The sequence below is a fragment of the Lepisosteus oculatus genome, chromosome 12 (assembly GCF_040954835.1).
Source record: "Lepisosteus oculatus isolate fLepOcu1 chromosome 12, fLepOcu1.hap2, whole genome shotgun sequence".
Lineage (NCBI taxonomy): Eukaryota > Metazoa > Chordata > Actinopteri > Semionotiformes > Lepisosteidae > Lepisosteus > Lepisosteus oculatus.
The window spans coordinates 21,802,416-21,821,227 of NC_090707.1; the positions used below are offsets into that span (position 1 = coordinate 21,802,416).

At 36.1% G+C, this 18,812-nt stretch overlaps 1 protein-coding gene across 6 annotated transcripts in view; it reads right to left on the reverse strand.

Moving 5' to 3' along the window:
- Positions 1 to 18,812, reverse strand: part of hdac4 (histone deacetylase 4) — a 254,039-nt gene that overhangs the window by 74,222 nt on the left and 161,005 nt on the right. For all 6 annotated transcript variants that reach the window (XM_015359242.2, XM_015359241.2, XM_015359240.2 and 3 more), the window contains 3 exons: positions 16,221 to 16,465; positions 6,342 to 6,492; positions 5,039 to 5,159 (listed from right to left, as the gene is read on the reverse strand). In XM_015359242.2, coding sequence (XP_015214728.1) covers positions 5,039 to 5,159; positions 6,342 to 6,492; positions 16,221 to 16,465 — 517 coding nt within the window. The remainder of the gene's footprint in view (positions 1 to 5,038; positions 5,160 to 6,341; positions 6,493 to 16,220; positions 16,466 to 18,812) is intronic.

The following is an 18,812-nucleotide window of genomic DNA, read 5'->3' on the forward strand; positions in this document are numbered from 1 at the left end:
GCAATGTAGAAAAAAAAAACAGGATATCCATAGTTACCCCCAATATCAACACCAGCTTGCAGACCTAGACAAAAGCAGCAACACAATGATAAAGCTTTCAGGACAAGAATGAAATGAAGTATTACTTTGCGCCTATTTTACTGCATCTCCCATTGAAACTGTTTTATCATATTTCAAAGGTTGCTTTAAAGTTTTGCTAATTATACAGCAAGACCCAGTGTTATGTTACTACTTTGCAACAGGTGTATAATTAATTTAATGTATCTAGAATAAAATCACCTTAAAACAGCTTCCTTTATTTAGATCTCAGTCATTAAATTAGAACACAGCCAACTACCACATAAATGAATAAAGTATGGGTTTGTAGGGATACTACTCAATATGAAAGGCTATCTATAAAATAAAAAGACAGAGAATTCCAAGGTGAGATACTATATACAATGTGTAATATATAATAGATAACTATATATATAGAATATATGAGAGTTCATGTCAGATGTAAAGCTATTCTACATTCTTCAGCCTCAAAGGGGGAAAAACCTCTTCTCTGTAAAGGCCATACATACAGTACTGTATAATTAGCTTACCAAAACTCCTCTATGGTTTAAACTTGGGAAGTGTCCTGCATGTGCCCACTCAGGATGCAAAGGACGTTCTAATAAAACTTTCAACCATGCTTTAGATGAGAACATCAGCAAGGCATCGCCAACATGGTATTTTATACAATATATCCTCACAGTATATCTGAAGTGTAGTGATAAGTGTCGTGGTCTTAATATACTGTACAAATAACATTGACGTGAGTTTGTGATAAGATAGTGATTGATAGATTTTGCCATGATATAATCTGGAATAGAACTGTTAACAAGAGAAATTGTATGTTATAATGCTATAAGAGACTAAGTAATTTCTGCCTTTGTTTTAAATGGAACAAAAAACTCATCTGATTTGTTCAACATCTGCTAATTTGCAAACATGGCTATATGCCAAGCGTATGTTTACACTCCCATATGTATAAAGTATACATGTTTATAGTTTGATGTGTAAATTCCATTAATTTAAAAAAGGGTATATCATTCCATCAATCCTTGTGTGAGAATGGTTATCATAAAGTTACTGAAAAAGATGGAAATTGAAAGTTTTAGTTAATGAATTTAGTGGTAGCTTTCATGGGAAGGTCTATAAATACCTGTATATGGTTATAGCTTTATATTAGTGTAACTTAATTAATATAACATTATTTATGCATTATAAAAAGCTATGCTTTACTAGAATAACTCATGTTTATTTCAACATAAAGATCATTCAGAACCCTGAAAAGCATAAAAATGTTTTCATTGTAAAGGACTCTGTTTTATTTCTAACAGTCCTTTAATATATTTTTGTATATGAAATTTAAATTTGCCCTTGTTAATGGAGTCACCCAATGAAGACATTAACAAAACAACATTTTAATGAATAAATAAGTAAAATAAATGGTTACTTAAGCAACTGTTTCTTGAAAATACTAATTCTTATTATATTATTAAGAGATTTGCACTTTTTAAATAACATTTCTGATGAAGCCATCTATTTTCATTTTATCGTCCTGGTGAACAGTGAATTTTCTATCATGTTTCCAGGTAAACAGCGGCTAGTTGTAGGTTTTTTCATGCGATTCCTATTATTTTAATTTTAAAATGTTACACGTGCAGACGTACTGTATATTGAAGTGAAGAAGGTGAAAAAGGTCAAATTTGGTAAAGCCTGCTAGCATAGGTGCATTTTTCAAGTTTTGATATCATGATGTGAATTTTGACTGATTCTTGCTACGTTCTATATTTTCTAAAGAGCTGATTAGAAACTGCAAGTCTTGCAGTCATCATCTGCACCCAGATGTGCTTGGCTTTCACCCAGATAGCCATTTGCTCAGTCAGCAGACAGTTCACAGGATCAAATTGCTGTTTGTTTGTATTGACACATTTTGCATATAATCTAGAGTTACTCACAATGGTCTTGCAGACCACCCTTTTCTGGGAGGAAGTCTGCCCTTTGTTTATAAACAACGGCAACAAAAGAGAGACTAAAACAATATGAGGTGCAAATTTAATGTAAAAACAACTGCTGTGGCTCAACTGCCATCATCCTACACCTCCTGTATTAAGATCATGTACTAGAATTTCACATCTGAGATGTGGGACTTCCCTTTTAATGTTAAGTCTTTATTATTGTTGCCCAATATATTTAATCTTATCAGTTAACCATCTTAAAACCTTGTCAGTAGTTTTATTTGTCGTATTGTAGATAACAGTGACCTGGAATTTTCACAACCATTTACAGTGGGGAACATTATTTTTCAAATGAACACACTGTATTTTACTTCTGTCAGATGAGCACTTGATAAAATGTATTTACTGGCAACATTAAAAAGTATTAAGCCGCAATTAACTTAATTTCCCCAAAGTGATGCTTTTGTTTTGAAAGCTAACTTTTATTTGGCACAAAAAACATTATATTTTTGGATTATGTGGCACGCAGTGGTATGAATAAATCTTCCCAAGCAGTTCTACAAAACTGTTCTACGAAAACAAAAGTAATGCAGTTGGTGGAAAATGATATATATTTTCATATATAGTAGGCTAATCTCAATTTAACCAATTTTGATAGTTTGTGCACTAATGTTCCTTTTAATAACAAAACGACGATTGAAGAGACAATGGGCAAATTTCCTTGCTCCTTGTCCCTTTTTCTTGTAGTCTAGGCTTAAATCTAACTAGTTTAACTTCCAAAGCATAACTGGAGAGAGGCTCGTGAATGACTGGGAGGTGATCAGATACGGACAAGTGTATCCTCATTAGCATAACACAAGAAGAACTTCAGGAGTCTCATGACTCTGTATCTGACTGCCCCCAGCACCTTCATCCCTCACTGTTATCAGTAAGAACATTCACAGCTTCAACAGAAAAATGCACAACTTTACAAATGAGCGTATAAATATGAAAAAATGGTTTAACCTCTGAAAGGTTTCAGAGTGAAGGAATATTTATCTCTTTTTCACAGATATCTGAGACACAAAACGGTGCTGCAAAGAGAGACAGGAAAAGAACAGAAGAGAGGAAATGCACATCAATATTTTAATATTCATAGGTGTACTTGAAAGTAGTTTTTTCTTTTTGCTTTTTTTTCCCTCTGTGAAGAAATTTGAAAGTAGGGAAAAGTGCAGACTGCTCAGTAGCATACCTGATGAGCAGGGGGCTCCTGTGTTCTCCGGCTATTCGTATACAATGTACAGTGGCTTGCAATAGTATTCAGACCCTTCCCATGGTGTTTAAGAAATTGCAAGGTGATGCATACATATTTTTTAAAACTTATTATTTATTTAAAATCTGAATGCTCAAACTAAGATTTATAAGGGTAAATTAGTAAATGTCAGCAAAACCTGAAGTGAAAAGAATAACATACATTGATTGCCAATGTATTAAGAACCACGACCACGATATCTAGTGGAAGCAACTTTGTCAGCAATTACAGCCACAAGTGTTACTGGGTATGTCTCTTACCAATGTACGCACTTGCTTGGTGCAGTTTTTGCCCATTCTTCTTGGCAGATTTGACCAAGCTCCTTCAATTTCCTTGAGAATCTCATAAGGATAGCAGTATTCAAGATACTATTTTTAAACTACTCCATAGAATAGCTGTGGCCTTGTGCTTTGGGTCATTGTTTTGCTGAAAACTGAATTATTCTCGCAGTTCTATGTCTGAAGCATGTTTTCCTGTAAGATTTGCCAGTACTTGGCTCCAACTGTCATAACAAGTTTCCAGTCCCTGCCTACGAGAAGAAGAACTAAAGATTAATGCTGCCACCACCATGCTTGACAGCAGGGATGGTGTTGACTGAGTGATGCATTACACTAGGGTTGTATTAGATAGAAAACTCTGCATTTAGACCAAATAAAAATTCAATTTTGTCTTATCTGACAACAAAACCTTTTGCCACACGTTTATACTATCATTTGAGTTTGAAGTTTATTTCAGTTTAATTTCAGTTTGGGGACCGAGTGGAATATTCTTAACCCATGAACAATTTCTCCCATCTCGGGCTCTGAACTTTGTAACTTTGTACCACTGGCCACACAATTGCATGCTTAACCAGGTTGTCTCCTTGCCCAGCTGCTAGGTTTGAAGGGACAGCCTTATCCAGGCAGTGTCTGATTGCCTTCGTCTTCTAAATGATTTGACTTTACCAGGCTTTAAGAGATATTAAAGGTACTGTAATTGAAATATTTTATACCCTTCACCTGTACCTTCATACAACTTTATTCATTGCTTTAAAAGCTTCTTGGTCTTCACGGTTGAATCCTTACTTGAAATGCACTGCCTGCCTGAAGGAATGTGAAATCCTATGAGCCTCTATTATTACACAGTAACAGAGGCTATTCAACTTTGTGGCTCATTAAAGTTATTTTGAGCACCTAAATTAATTTTGCCACAGAAAAGGGTTTTAACCTTTTCTTTCACATTGATAATTTAATTATTTCTATTTTTTTTAATGTGTGGAGTAGGGTATACTTCACATACAATATTCCTTCATTCTGAAGCCTTTCAATGAACTATTTTTTCAAATCTATATGCTAATTTGTTAAGGAGTATATAAGAAATATTGCTACGTCAATAATTTTCAATTGATATCAATCTAAGGTTTCTAAGCTTTCTACGTTTGTGAACCTATTAAAGAATCAAATGAAAATCGAATTGTTTGTTTAAACATGCTGTTTTGAAAGTATCTCATTTGACTATTGGATATGACTTATTTTGCAGGATAACAAAGTTATTTTGAGTTTTGCAATAACCAAACAGACTTAATTAGATTTATGTATTATAAACACTGAAACATTTATAATACACTGATTTCTGAAGATTTACAAAATGCATTATAAAGTAAACAGAAGGAGGTATAGCACATAGAAGAATAACAACAATAAGGCATAAACAATAAGGAAAAAAAAATCCCATTAACTGACAGGCTGTCCTAATCAAGTTTATATTCTGTTATACTTACCCATACCAGAAGCGGGGGTCATTTGGCATGCAGTGGTTGAGGTTTCTCTGTGCCAAAGCCTTCTTCTTGTTAAGCACAAACTCCTGGAGTCTCATCTTCACTTCTGTACTAGCCACTGCACCTGTGAACACCATTATGAGTAAGCCTTAGACATGGCTCACTGCTCATCTGCTAAGAGTGAGACACGTCTACAAAGCCTTATAACAGAGTCCAAAAACACATATAAGTAGTGAGATTTTACATATTTTAAAACACCTAACTGGCTCTCTAATACATTGTATTAAGTTCCAGTGATGTATATAGTAACATCCCAGGAACTCTCATTCCATGCGTCTGTTATCCATGATAACTATGATATAGGCATTTACTGTATATGGAAACAGGTTAAACATAAAATTATTGATAGAATCATGCAAGAACGACAAGATCTCCACAAGACTGCTGTAGAAATATATGGTTTTTAGTTAATGTTAAAGCAAGGAGGCAAGAGCAATGACATAACCACTATTTATTCAGATATTGAATCTTATCTAATCTGAATTAGAATAAGAGACATTTGTAGTCTTACATAAATTATGTATTACAGGAAATACAGTGTCTGTCAGACACTTTTGAAGAAAATACAACCCTTCATAAAGAACTGAAATCTACTCAAATGCTCTCAAACAGGCACAGCAACAGTTCACTTTTGTTTTAATAAGAATGACATAAAAAGTGCCATTTTTCAAACAGTGTTGACGTCAATTACTACTATCTTTATTGTAAATAATTCCCTGAGGAACTAGACAAGTGCTTTGACAAGAAGGGAACAGACAGGTGTCTTTCACATGAGAAAAACTGGCAAACAAGTTTCTTACAAAACCCACAACTTAAGAGTAAATGGTTTGAGATTAAAATACATTGGTTAGTTTAAGGGAAGGTAAGAATGACTAATGTATTTTCTCCTCCTACTTTTAAAAGGAAATTTCTAAAATTCCCTCTTCTGCCCTCATTCCAGTGTGTACAGTATTTCTTGTCTTTGCTGCACTGAAGGCAGACTCAAAAGACTATTGAGACTGATCTGATCAAATGGTCCAACAGGACTCTTCTTGTTTCTCTGTGGACCTGATTTGCCTCAAAGTGCTGGAAAGTTTATGCCAACTTTTCTGCAGTTAATATTTTTGGAAGCCACATGAAAACAAAGCTCCTTAACTCATTTCCTAAGCCAGGCAGAGAAGGAGGTCTCCTGGGAAGAAAGTGCCGAGTCTGACTGAGACAGTGGCTGCCCCCTGAGAGAACACAGCTGATGGCCCTAGTCTCTTACTTTCTTGGCCACGTTCCTTGTTTTTGAGAAGCTGCAGTTTCTGCTCCCTCTGGTGTTTTTCCATCTCCTGCTCATGGCGGTGTTTCTCCATTTTGCGCTGGTGCTCCAGCAACTCCTGCTGATGCTTCAGGGCTAGCATATCCTGCTGATGCTGGGACAAATAGCAAAAATACAACAGCCCTAGGTTACTACTATTGCTTGTAGTATTAATTCAATTATTGATTATATTGTACCACAGATGTCCATCATCATATCTAAGTCATCCGATTAGGCATTACCGTACTATTTAGTTACAAGCACCAGAAGACTGCATCTGTTTTAAAGAAAACTTGAGGTAGTAGTCAACCATTATGGTTTAATATTTTTATATATTTATAACATGCTTATATTTTTTTTCTAGATTTTGCAGTGGGACTTTTCTTCACCATGCTAAGTCTTGCATTTTTGCATTAGCCTAGCACCATATCTTTATCAGCTCGCTTTTGAGTAGAGTTTTGTGATGCAACTGCACCCTCAAGTAACATTGACTTGGAACTAAAAAGACTAAAAATGTACGTTAGCAAGCTGCAATCCTGGTTTTACTCACAAATAAGTAAAAGGAGCAAATGGATTAGCTTATTTTGTAATGCATAACAAGACACATCCAAGAGCTCTCACACATGGTTTTCACCAGTAAACTATATATAGAAGAAAGGCACAGGGACATGCGAAGACTTGCATACAGTCACAGAATATTAGCTCCTGAGTTCTGCAGATCCTTCCAACTGTAATCAAAGTTTTGTTATCATTGGATTAACTGTATAAACACTTCAGTAAATGCCTAATGGATTATCAAATAACATAATCCGTCCCACCTGCACATTTATTTTCAGCTCCAAGCTATTTCCCTTACTCCAGATAATTGGTATTACAAGCAACTTATAGCTTCTCTCGTTCTCTGAGTCGTTTTGTGCCTTTTGTCCGTAAATCAGCTTCAACACCCTCCTTAAGTATTGGGACATCAAAGTCAAAACTCCTATTTTTGCTTTACACTCAAGTAGTTTTTATTCCTGAAAGTATTAATATTGGGAAGTACAATATAATACATGCTTTATTTTTGGGTAATTCCATGTGTAGATTTTGATCATTAAATCAGCCCAGAGATTTCTAGTGACCATACCTATTGGAAAACATTCAATTTAAGTACATTACAGAAAGCTGATGTCAGTATTTGGTTGAATACCACTTTAAAACATAGCAGTGAAATACTGTATGTAACAAATAGTATTGTTCTAACACACTAATTATGGGAATTGTAGAAGACTGCAAATTAAATTAGGCCTTTATATTGATGCATTTCTAGTGCTATAACGCAGCACTAGAACAGTTTACCCAGTACACTGTCTCAGATGGCCCGACTTCCCTAGTCCTACACATTTTAGAGATTACAGCAACATCACTCATTCCTTGAACATTTTCACTTATGGAACAACAGAGATCTGCTGTTTCTCCTAGCTCCAATCTATAGAGGCAGGCTGAGCTCAAGCACACATCACCAGAGAATGGTACAGATTAACGGCAGGTCAAGATAAATGCCAGTGTGTGCTGAACAGCATAACCGATCTATTACCAAAGCCACAGGTAAATTACTTACAACTCTGTAAGCTGCATTAAAGCACAGCATGTTTAAATAACAGGATCACTTAAGTCAATACACTGATACAACTATGTGTAGAGCTGGTTCAGAACAGAACCTTTTAGCACTGAATGTTCTTTAACCCTTTCATTGAAAAAAAAATTTCTCCATGTTTCAAAAGGTTCATCTGCTATTTCGGTGCCTTTTAAAGTCTTAGGATCAACAATCAATCAATTCCAAAAGTAATGTTTTCTGAATTTTACAATATATATATAACATATTGATCATAATTGAGCACAACATTGTAAATTGTGTCTTAATGCATTGTAAAATTTTCATATCCCTAGATTTAAATTTTAGATTATATATCCTAACATTCTATTCGCCTTTTTCTCACATGGTCTAAGATAAATAAAATGTGTTAACACAAACACCTAAGTCTTTTACATGAGTAACTTCTTCAGATGAAAGATGAAAACCCAGTGTTTCTCATCCTGTAGTTTAGGTTTTTGCTACCTGTTACCTGAAACTAAAATTCAGCATCTGTGTACATTAAAAGTCATCTGCCACGCATTTGCCAAGTTGTGAATTATAAAGCTTTTCAGATTTTTTGCTGAATGACCTATTGTGGCACCATCTGTCAACTTGACTAGAATCTAAATCACTGATATAAATTAGAAAGATAACACATTATATAACTCCAATTTTAGCATTCACCCTTTATCAGTACTCTGTTTTCTATCCAATAACCAGTTCTTAATCTGCAAGCATTGCCCTGAATTTCTACAATTTGAGAATTAATCTTTTATGACAAATGTTATCAAAAGTGATAACATGATTTAAAAGTGAAAACTAAATATACCATATGACACTCTGCATACAGTGCACCACTGCTGTTTAACTTTAACAAGTTAGGTAAGACTTTTCTATTCTATATACAGTATGCATGTCATTGTTTTTCCCATGAATTGTTCCAGTTATTAGTAATGAAACACTTTAAAACTTGAATATCTATGTAAAGCATCTAAAAGATACTACAGTAGAAAAATCAAAGCATTAACCCACAAACTCATTGAATATGATATTAAAGTAAGAAATAGCTTTTTCTTACAGGCACGGGCAAAGAGAATATACTGTACCTGTGTCAGTACAATAAAATAAAGAAAGAACTTGTATTAGTAGGCACACTACACACTGACCAAAGAAATGGAGATGTGGAGCCTTAACTTATTTAAATGCAAGTTTAAATAAGATAAACACACATTTTCATAGTGATGACAGATTAACATAATAAAACAGGCTACATTTGTTCCTAATGTGTATTTATTGTTATCAGAGCAAAAGGAAGGGAAACATTTTGAAGATGGACTTGCTTAAAAGGTCCCTTGTCAGATGTGAGCTTTCTTAATTTTCCAGACATATAAAAATCTACTGATTAGAGATGTGTCATTTTTTCATATTAAATCATGTGGATATTTAAGAAGGAATCATTTCTGCCATGATGTTAAGATAAAAATCAAAGGACATGAAGTTATGGTTCTTTTCCAAATAACTGTCACGGACGTCCAAAGGGACTAACCGTGGGGAGCAGGAGAGCGGAAAAAGACCCATATGCGTAGCAGTGAGACGGGAAAAAGGCCCGGGCTCATTAGTGCAAAGAGTTCAGGAATGCCGTATAGAAACCTATGCCCTCAGGGAACGGACGTGGGGCGCCCTGGTGCTAGGCGGGTCTCAGGACATCCGAACCTCAATGCTGAGCGAGGACAGAGTGCAAGACCCGGAAATATATAGCCAAGGGAAAGAGAGGGACAGGAAGGACAGCAGACCGGAAACTAGGGACAGGACAGAGAAGGAGCGCCCTCTGGCTGCAGAAGGCGTGACAATAACTCTAAATTGTAAATCTTTCAATGTTCATTTCTTCTAAATTGGCAATAAGATCAAGCTAGGTATTCATACCAAAACTGAAAATGTGCAGAAGTTTAACATTCCTCTGTAGACTGAATGCAATAATTCTAGGTTTACTTTGTCATCATTGCACACGTCATTCACAGAAATAAGAGTAAGCCGTTATATATTGTTGACTTGCAAGACATAAGGAGATAGACATAAGTAACATTTTTTTTTTCTTGTAGGAAACATCAACACTACAGTACATCCACAGATTTCTTTGACTCAAATAAAAACTTTCAGTATTCAAATTCACCTGAGGTTTCAACTCTTAATCGGTGTTAAGAAACTTTGGTTATTTTTTATTACTATGTACAGGAAGTGAATTAAAAAAACAACAATGTAAAAGTTCCTTATAAGGGTGCTGGACCACCATGTGTGGCCAGTATAGCCTGTACAGTATGTGCCATAGCATAGAGTCTACCACTGTCCGAAATTCTGTAGCAGGGAATTCTTACACAAGAAAGTGTAAAAGGCTGTCTCACATGTTTTTCCACAAACATCCCATATCTTTTTCACTGGGTTCATATCTGGTGAATGGGTATGACATGAAATATGGATAACATCAGTGCAATTCTCATCAGTACATTGGGTGACATCTCATGCTCTTTGGATGAAGTCAACCTTGAAGGCAGAAAAGATACACTGCAGCATGGGGTGAAGATGATCATTCAGGACCAATTTGCAGCATTGACCTTCCTTTCTAAGGGAATGAGTGCACCCAAACCTTGCCCATCACTGTTGGAACCAAACACTCAGGGCTGTAGAGTTCTTCAGACTGGTGACACACGTGCACCATGCATGATGAAGGATGATTCATCCGACCATGTCACATTTACCTTTTGCTCAGTAGGACTCACAAATCTGCACTGCCGGGTGTGATGACCGGTTTGTGCACTGCGACCCGATTACGGTAGCCCAATCTGTGGAACTCTGGGTGCACTGTTTTTTGAGAAATAAACTGCTTGCAACTCAGCAACCAATTTAAATTCTAATTATTGGCAACCAGATCTGTCCAGGAGTTTTCTAGATGAGCATGCTGAAATATTATTTGTTTAATTAGTGCATGAGCCATAACTGCGTGGAAGCCTTTACTTTCAATATGCTTGGTGTACTCATTTAAGATGGGGTTTCCATTTGTTGTCCACTACCTCCGACAACTTTGGCACCACAATGTTTTAAGTGGTATAGCATGATAAATGTTCAAAGCAAAGTGACAGAAATAAAATATTTATTAAATTAAATATTATGCAGTTTTCAGAAAAACTAACTCAGAAATACAATTATGAAGAACTATGGCTTATACTATTATTATAAACTCAAGCTACTACAGCCAATGTTATAGGATGTAGAATGTGTGTATCTTCAGAACATATCTAAAGCACTATAATACTTCCTCGTAATAATACTTTCCAGGTAGCAAAACTACAATCCACTAGCATTGCACAGTACAGTAGCATAACTTGTACACACTGTTTTGTCAAAGAAAAGGTACAAAATATGAAGATGAAATGCCTGATAAATACCTTTTTGAAAATCATTACTTTTTTTCTTGAAGGAGGATTAGGCACCATATCAATTCGGCAGCAGCACTGTTTTTAGGTGTACGTCTTGGCTGTATCTTAATTTCTACTTAAAGTAGCTGAAGGGGGTTAACAAATGGTCAATCTACTGTTGATCAGAGAAAAGAACATAAGAAAGAGAAGAGGCCATTCGGCCCAACCAGCCAATCCAATAGTTAGCAGGTATGATCCAAATATCTCCTCCTTTCCTAAAAGAAGATATGACTTCCGCAACACGAGTGGGTAAAACCCCCTAACCATTTTATCCAGTATAGGGCTGTGGGGGAGCCGAAGTCTGTCCTGGCAAGCCTCCCACAATGCACTGGTTCTAAATGCACTTCCAGTATATTTGCAGTGCAGTTTCTACTTGTGCCCTCTGGTTTGTTGTTTTAGCACGTTCTTTCAACCTTACTTGCCTTAATTTATGATATAGAAATACACATTCAGATGTAAATATCTTTATCATTATGAGTGTCAATAATTTTTAAATATTTACTCCATCTTAATTCAGGATTTCTGATGGAACATTTTTTTAAGATTTAACAAACGAATACAAATCAATCAATAATCAATTAAAAAAATATTAGCTATAAGATCACTTTATTGGCCATATACAAGTTCTTGTATTAGGAATTTGTCTTTTTGCATACCCCAACTTGTTCTCCACGAGACACACAGGCACACAGATGGGGAGAGAGAAGCTTGGGGTCAGAGCACAGGGTCAGTCATTTATACAGCACCGCTGGAGCAGTTGGGGTTAAAGGCCTTGCTCAGGGGCAAGGTGGCAACCTTCCAGCCACAGGCACAGATCCTTAGCCAAAGAGCCACCACACCGCTCCTTGGTAACTCCGTATTTAGTCTATTTAATTTCCACCTTACCATAAAAAATTGTGCAGGTCAACTTTGATCTAATAGTAGATTCATTCATAACCATAATTACCCATATCCAAATTTAAGTTCTGCTTTTAAATTTAATGAAACCATGCTAACATAATTACTACAAACACAAATTGCCTAACTATCTTGATAAGAAGAAGCTGATTGCCTTCTGACTCCTGTTTTCATGTATTACAGGGCTGTCTTTTGTGCTCACAAAAGCTTTGAAATGTCCCTGTACATGTTTGAGGATGAACAGTGGCATTATGTCACAGCATCCTAAATTATTAAATGCAGACTTGCATAAAAACTTACAGTGCATGCCTTGGGTCAGACAAACCAAGACTGTCACTATTGTAACACTTTGCAATATTTTAATATGTTGCTGTGACAAAGACATTAAGTCTTAACAGCAAGCAAATAGTGTGAATCCAACATTTTATCAACAAAAACATTGTTTTGATACCCTTTGAAATGTACCTAATCCAAAGCCTAGACTGATCCCTAGCCTCTTTTTTTTTTTCAAGCGAAGGAGTAACAAACTAATACAGAACATACCCACCTACCCCCAGCTGCTTGATTTTTTTTTTAAATCGCTGAGTCATACAGTTCAAGTGTTCTCTTATTGGAAAAGAAAAGGAAAAGCAAAATCCAATATCCTTTCCTGTGTTTGTCAGTGAAGTGTCACAGCAGAACACACAGGGAGCTCTGCTTCATTCACACATAGCTGCTACAAAAGGGCACTAGTGACATTGATTACTTCTTTCAGAAGGCCTATTTTTAGAGTAAAACACACCGCTGCCATGCTTATTTCTTTTTTTTTGGATCACATTCTAACAGAATGAGAAGTCTCTCGAGTCCTCCTGTAAAATCCCACGGTGTTTCCTAAGGGCAGAATTTCTAATGTAATCTTCTTCTCTGAGTGCTGCTATTAGTTTTGGTCATGCAGACCAGCTTGACTGTCATGTTTCTTATGAAAGCATCTGCCTAACAAGTTGTGCAGCAAACTAATGCAAATAGATTTCAACAGATGCTTGTCAAAGCAACAGCAACACTTGATCTTGAAAAGGAAGTAGGATTCACAAGGTATAAAGTATTATGTGATGCTTATCATGTGTGTGCCCAGTGTCTAAGATTGGAGATTTCATCACCAAGTACAGTAAGTGAGTCCTTGTCTCTTTCCACTACCTCCAAAGCTTTTCAAGACCCTTACAAAGAATCAAATGAATGTGTTGCCTAGGTATTAAAAAATAATATTAAAGATTTAGCTTTTAAAATTTCTACACATACATATTCTCATGCTGAAAATATTGCTTCTCCATCTTTGCTGCAATATAATTGCATTCTTCATTATTTTATGATTTAATTTGGATAAAGTAATTACGCATACTTAACCATAGCATTTAAAAACAAAATACTCTACAATGTCCTTGTTTTAAAAACTTCAACTTTCCAGAAGCTGATGGAAGCTGCTCAATCTATGCAAATATTGAAATCTTCAGGTATTTACTGTAAACAGCTTGGAATAAGATTATCCCTTTGATATTAAATTGAATATTATTTTCACTGTAAACTTGCTTATTTTTGCATTTAAACAGTATCTATAATAACCCCATGGTTTTCAAATCTCTTTAGTTTTGATGTACAGTTATAATATATACTGTATATACAGTAGCTTAGTTCCTCACATTCCATATTTATGACAGCAAGTAAATTACTTATTTATTAGTGATTTCTCTGGATGTAAAAAAAAAAGAAAAATCACAATGCTTTTGAATTCCACAAGTATCAGATTTTCCAAATCACTGTTCAAATTCTTTAAGTTTAGAAAATAATTCCTGTGATGTTTTCAAGAAAATCAAACCACCTACACTGATTAGATGGTCTTGTTTACTGGTCATATTAAATGATAGGTTCTCCATTTAAAAATACCACAAGTTTCATTCTGAGTCGCAATCAAACAAGACTTTGGATGACAACATGTACAGCTCCTTAAGAGTTACAGTGGTTGGCTTTACCTAATTTTAAATATTATAACTGGACTTAAAATATCAGGTCTCACTCAGTCATTTGGGCATGGGACATGGGGCAGAGAACTAGACAGCTTAGACAGTAGTCCTGTTTGTGGCACAATTTGGGGAAATATTTTTGCTTCTTTAAAAAATTCAGCATTGATCCTTTTTCAGGTAGTCCAATGGCTCCTATTTACGTATGTTTTGAAAATGCTTTGTGATAAATAAACACCTCTGACTTTCTGTAACTAGCATATTATCACTTCTAACTTCTAACTGTGATCCTGTTCAACTAATTTCCATGTGCTATATCCTTTACTTGCAGGTCTCACTAAACTACAGCTAAACATTTGCAGGACTGGGTAGAGACATAGGTCTCTAACTCATACTTGGTTGCATTCATTTACAAAAATTGTCCTCACAGAAATACATACAGCTTAACTTTGATGTGATAGGCCATAAACTGTGCCAACCTAGGCAGAGGCATTTTTAACCTAGAAAATGTTTTATTAGCCACCTTCCCTTCTTCTTCTGTTTTCAGGACCTCCATTAATGTTAATTTGTTTTGTATTTGTGATAATGTCTGATACGTTCTAAAATGTTAATCAAAACAATTCAAAACATAAAGTACCCTTTTGCCGCTTCGGGTTATATGCCACCTTGTGCCTGTTGCTTGCTGGTACAGATTCCGGCTTCCTCACAACCGTGAATTTGATGAAGTGGACACAAGATGGATGGAAAAAAATAAAGTGTACTGAGGTTGGATGTAAAGTACTGTCACCAGGAAAAGAAGACTGAAAATGATCAGATGGAGGAATACAAGTGGGAACCACAAAGGAAGGGAGACCAGCCTTTATGGTGCCTATATCTAAAGAAAGCCTGAAGTTTCACTGAACCCATTATGTGTCAATCTCTGAAATTAACATGAAAATGGTCACATTCATGTAGAGTCCATGATTAACCTTCTGAAAGAAGCAGTAATTTTGAAACAATTTAGATACAGAAAACCTAAGAGAAGGAAGTCTTTCCTTGGAGCAGATGTCTGTCTACTGCATGGAAAGCTCTGTCTCAAATATCTGCCCATCCTTTAAACTAGTAGTGAAGTTCACTACTTTAAACTGGACTGTAGAAGCAATGTAAATTTCCTGGCATGGAACAGCCAAGAGACGAGTAACTTCTCCATGGTAACATGGTTCAGTAATACAGCTTCTATCAAAACAGAAGTGCTATGACACATATCATTGTACAAGTTATGTACATAGCAGGGCACTGGAATTTTTATGAATAACCTATCTTTCCTATGTATGTATTCAAATGCAATCACTCCCAAACAAAATCACACAGTTATTGTAACCCTTACTTTTTTGGTGGTTCCAGTCTACCTGCCTTTAAAGCTGTAATCAACTACCATTACAAACAAACAAATCAATCAATATTTTGAAGAGTATTTTACAGAATTATATACTGTAGGCACAATTACTGTATTGGTAGCTGTACAATATGATTTGTTTTCATCTGTCAACATCAGAAAGGGTCACTCAAGCTACAGAGTGAAAATTAATTCAGCTAAATTAACAGCTTTATCCAGGTCATGACTTAAGAAGGTCCATGGACTCAAGCTCTATTAGAAACAAGCAGTAATTTCATAGAACCGCTCATATTTGTTTATTGTCTCACTGTCTACGCAGCTCTGCCTTTAAAAGTTAAGAATTTCTCAATACAAGCTTAACCCATAAGACTGTTGACATAATTCTATGATGGTCTGAGGGACTGCAATGCTGTTGATTTAGTACAAATCGGGAACATTTCGACAAAATGAAATACAAGCAGAGGTCAGTAAGTAGGGGAATTAAAGGTTAAGAAATACCTTGACATGCTCTTGGAGCTGGGCCTCATGCTGGCGAGAGAGCTGCTCGTGCTGTCGCTGGAACTCGGCGATGAGGAGCTGCCTCTGGATCTGCTGCTTCTGCTTGAGCGCAATGAGCTCCTGCTGCAGCTGCTGCTCCCGCAGGCTCGGGTCAGCAGAGGCAAGGGAGAACTGGTGATCCACCCGCAGGTCCATGGGAATTGCAGTTGGGGAAACTTGCAGAGGCAGTGCTGCGCTCACATCAACTGCAGAGGGACGGAGAGAAAAGACCCATGAAACACAGGCATACATGACAGCAGCAGCAACATCTTCCACATAGGCTTTGGGATTGGTAGGATTACCCAGAGGAGTACTGTTAGCAGATCAGGGCTCTTTGTTAGCATTTAATGTGTTCAGAGATCACATGCAACGACAGATAAAACAAGGAGATTCAACACAGTGCACTACAAAAAAAAAACCACAAGCCAAAGTTGGAACCATTAAATAAGCATAATGGTTTAGACATGAACAAGCAACATTATTGGTAAATGAAGTTTCCAGAGTTTCTGATTGTTACACTAAATAATCATTAGTATCTCTTCAGTAATCACTGGACCAGACTGTCTTTGTGTAAAAGATTTTCCATTACTGTTTTGTACAGTTTTACAAACTGCTTTTTTACTGTATTCTGGCATTATTATTTGCAAAATATCCTTCATTTTATCCCTGTATTGATAATATGTCATGAAAATCTCAGTCCATTCTGACTGAAATCCTAATAAAACAACATACAAGAACAATTAAAAAATTATATTACTAAACCTTCTTGCTTTTGTTATCGAACACATAAAGCATCAGAAACACACTGTGCTAAGCAAATCCTGTGCTTTGACTCCAAAACCACACATCATTTGTCCAGCAGGCAGGAGCAGGATCTGGTTAGTTGTTCTAAATGTTCCTACCATAGCAATAAAAGGTACATTACGTTTGCTATTCCCATTACTGCCCAGCTTGAAGATAACCCACATAGCCTCCAGAGGAAAGAAAAATCAATCTGAGAATCACAGCCATGCTAAATTGACCTCCGACCAAAAGCTGAACTGGTAACCTCAAGGTCCAAAGGGATCCACTGTATGGGAAACCACTGTACCACTTGGTTTGAAACATCCAGTTCCATTGCTATCTTAAACAGCAAGCTGAGAGCTTTTGATTATCATTGGGAGTGCTGCACGAAAAAGAAAGTAACCACCACGCTTTCTCAAAGGAAAGCATTTCCAATAAGCATTTTTGGTTTTATGTAGCTTGTAATTCAGGCTAAGTTGAAATAAAGGAAATCAGGCAGGTTGCTAAATGTGAGTAAATGAAAATCTTCAGCTTTTAGAGAAACACCCAAATGGGTCAGGAAAGTACCATTTGCTTACTTCGGTGAAACTGCAAATCATTTTAAAAACCACTGGGACAAACTACAGTACAGGCTTCATACAAAACGTTTCAGCTGAAGAGTAGAAAGAACAGAGCTGAATATGAGCTGAAGTCATTTCTGACACTGAACCTAGAAAACACATTCAAAGTGAAATAAAGGCATGGAAATGAACCAGTCCTACTGACCGGAAATGACTGAATGAAGTGTTATTCATTGAAAATATCACAGTTAAATAAAAGGAATGATTAGCACCATAAGAGATTCTGAGACAATGCCCACCTTGACATTGAACACAATGTGACTATCTGCATTTCAGGAACCTACTTACAAATGCTTTATATATTAATGTAACTGACTGGTCTTTCAACTGACATCTTACATTAAGCTTGTGTTTTAAACAAAAATCATAGTGCTTCTTCCCAATGATCTGCTGGTCTTCGTTTGCCAGAGTTTCATATCTACATCTTGATTAAGTACAGAGTGTTATTCATTTGTTGTGCATCTGAGATTTTCATCACCTGTTAAAGTTCACATTAAAGTCAGGTTTATACTGTATATCATAACAGAGCACAGCACAAAATGTTTATACAGTAATAATATGAATGATACAGAATGATAGTCATAAAATTGAAAATAAATATTCTCATCTTAATTACATGTTTGTAGTCACAGTGGGGCATATCAGAAGATAACAGCTCTTCATTTAAGATAATAAAAGCTGCTTTAAGTAAACTCAGATTGATCAGAACAAATAAAAAGGGTAAAAAGAGCTGCATCTTTAGTTTAACTGATAAATGGCATCATTTACTGTATAATAGCAGTATTATAGGATTTTATGACTGGGGGGTATCACTTCTTTCATTCTTATGCAGAAACAAATTAGCACTATTGACTGTTACCAGGCACCTGTAGAAAAACATCTCCTGACAGCCCTGTAAGTTCACAGAGAGAGTAAAAGACAGGGGTGGTACAGTATTACATGTAAGTGGTGTCCAAATGGGCAAACCTGTAAAAATAAAATAAATACTAAAGAATTTGAGGAGAGAAAAAAGGGAGATCCCTGGATACATTCTCCTGTTTTTTCTTTTACACCTCAGATGTGGGGCATGACCTTCTGCTGTGCTTTTTCTGAGGAATACTAAACAGGACAAAGTAGACCTGTGTCACCAAGTGAGCCCTGAGGGAAGCCG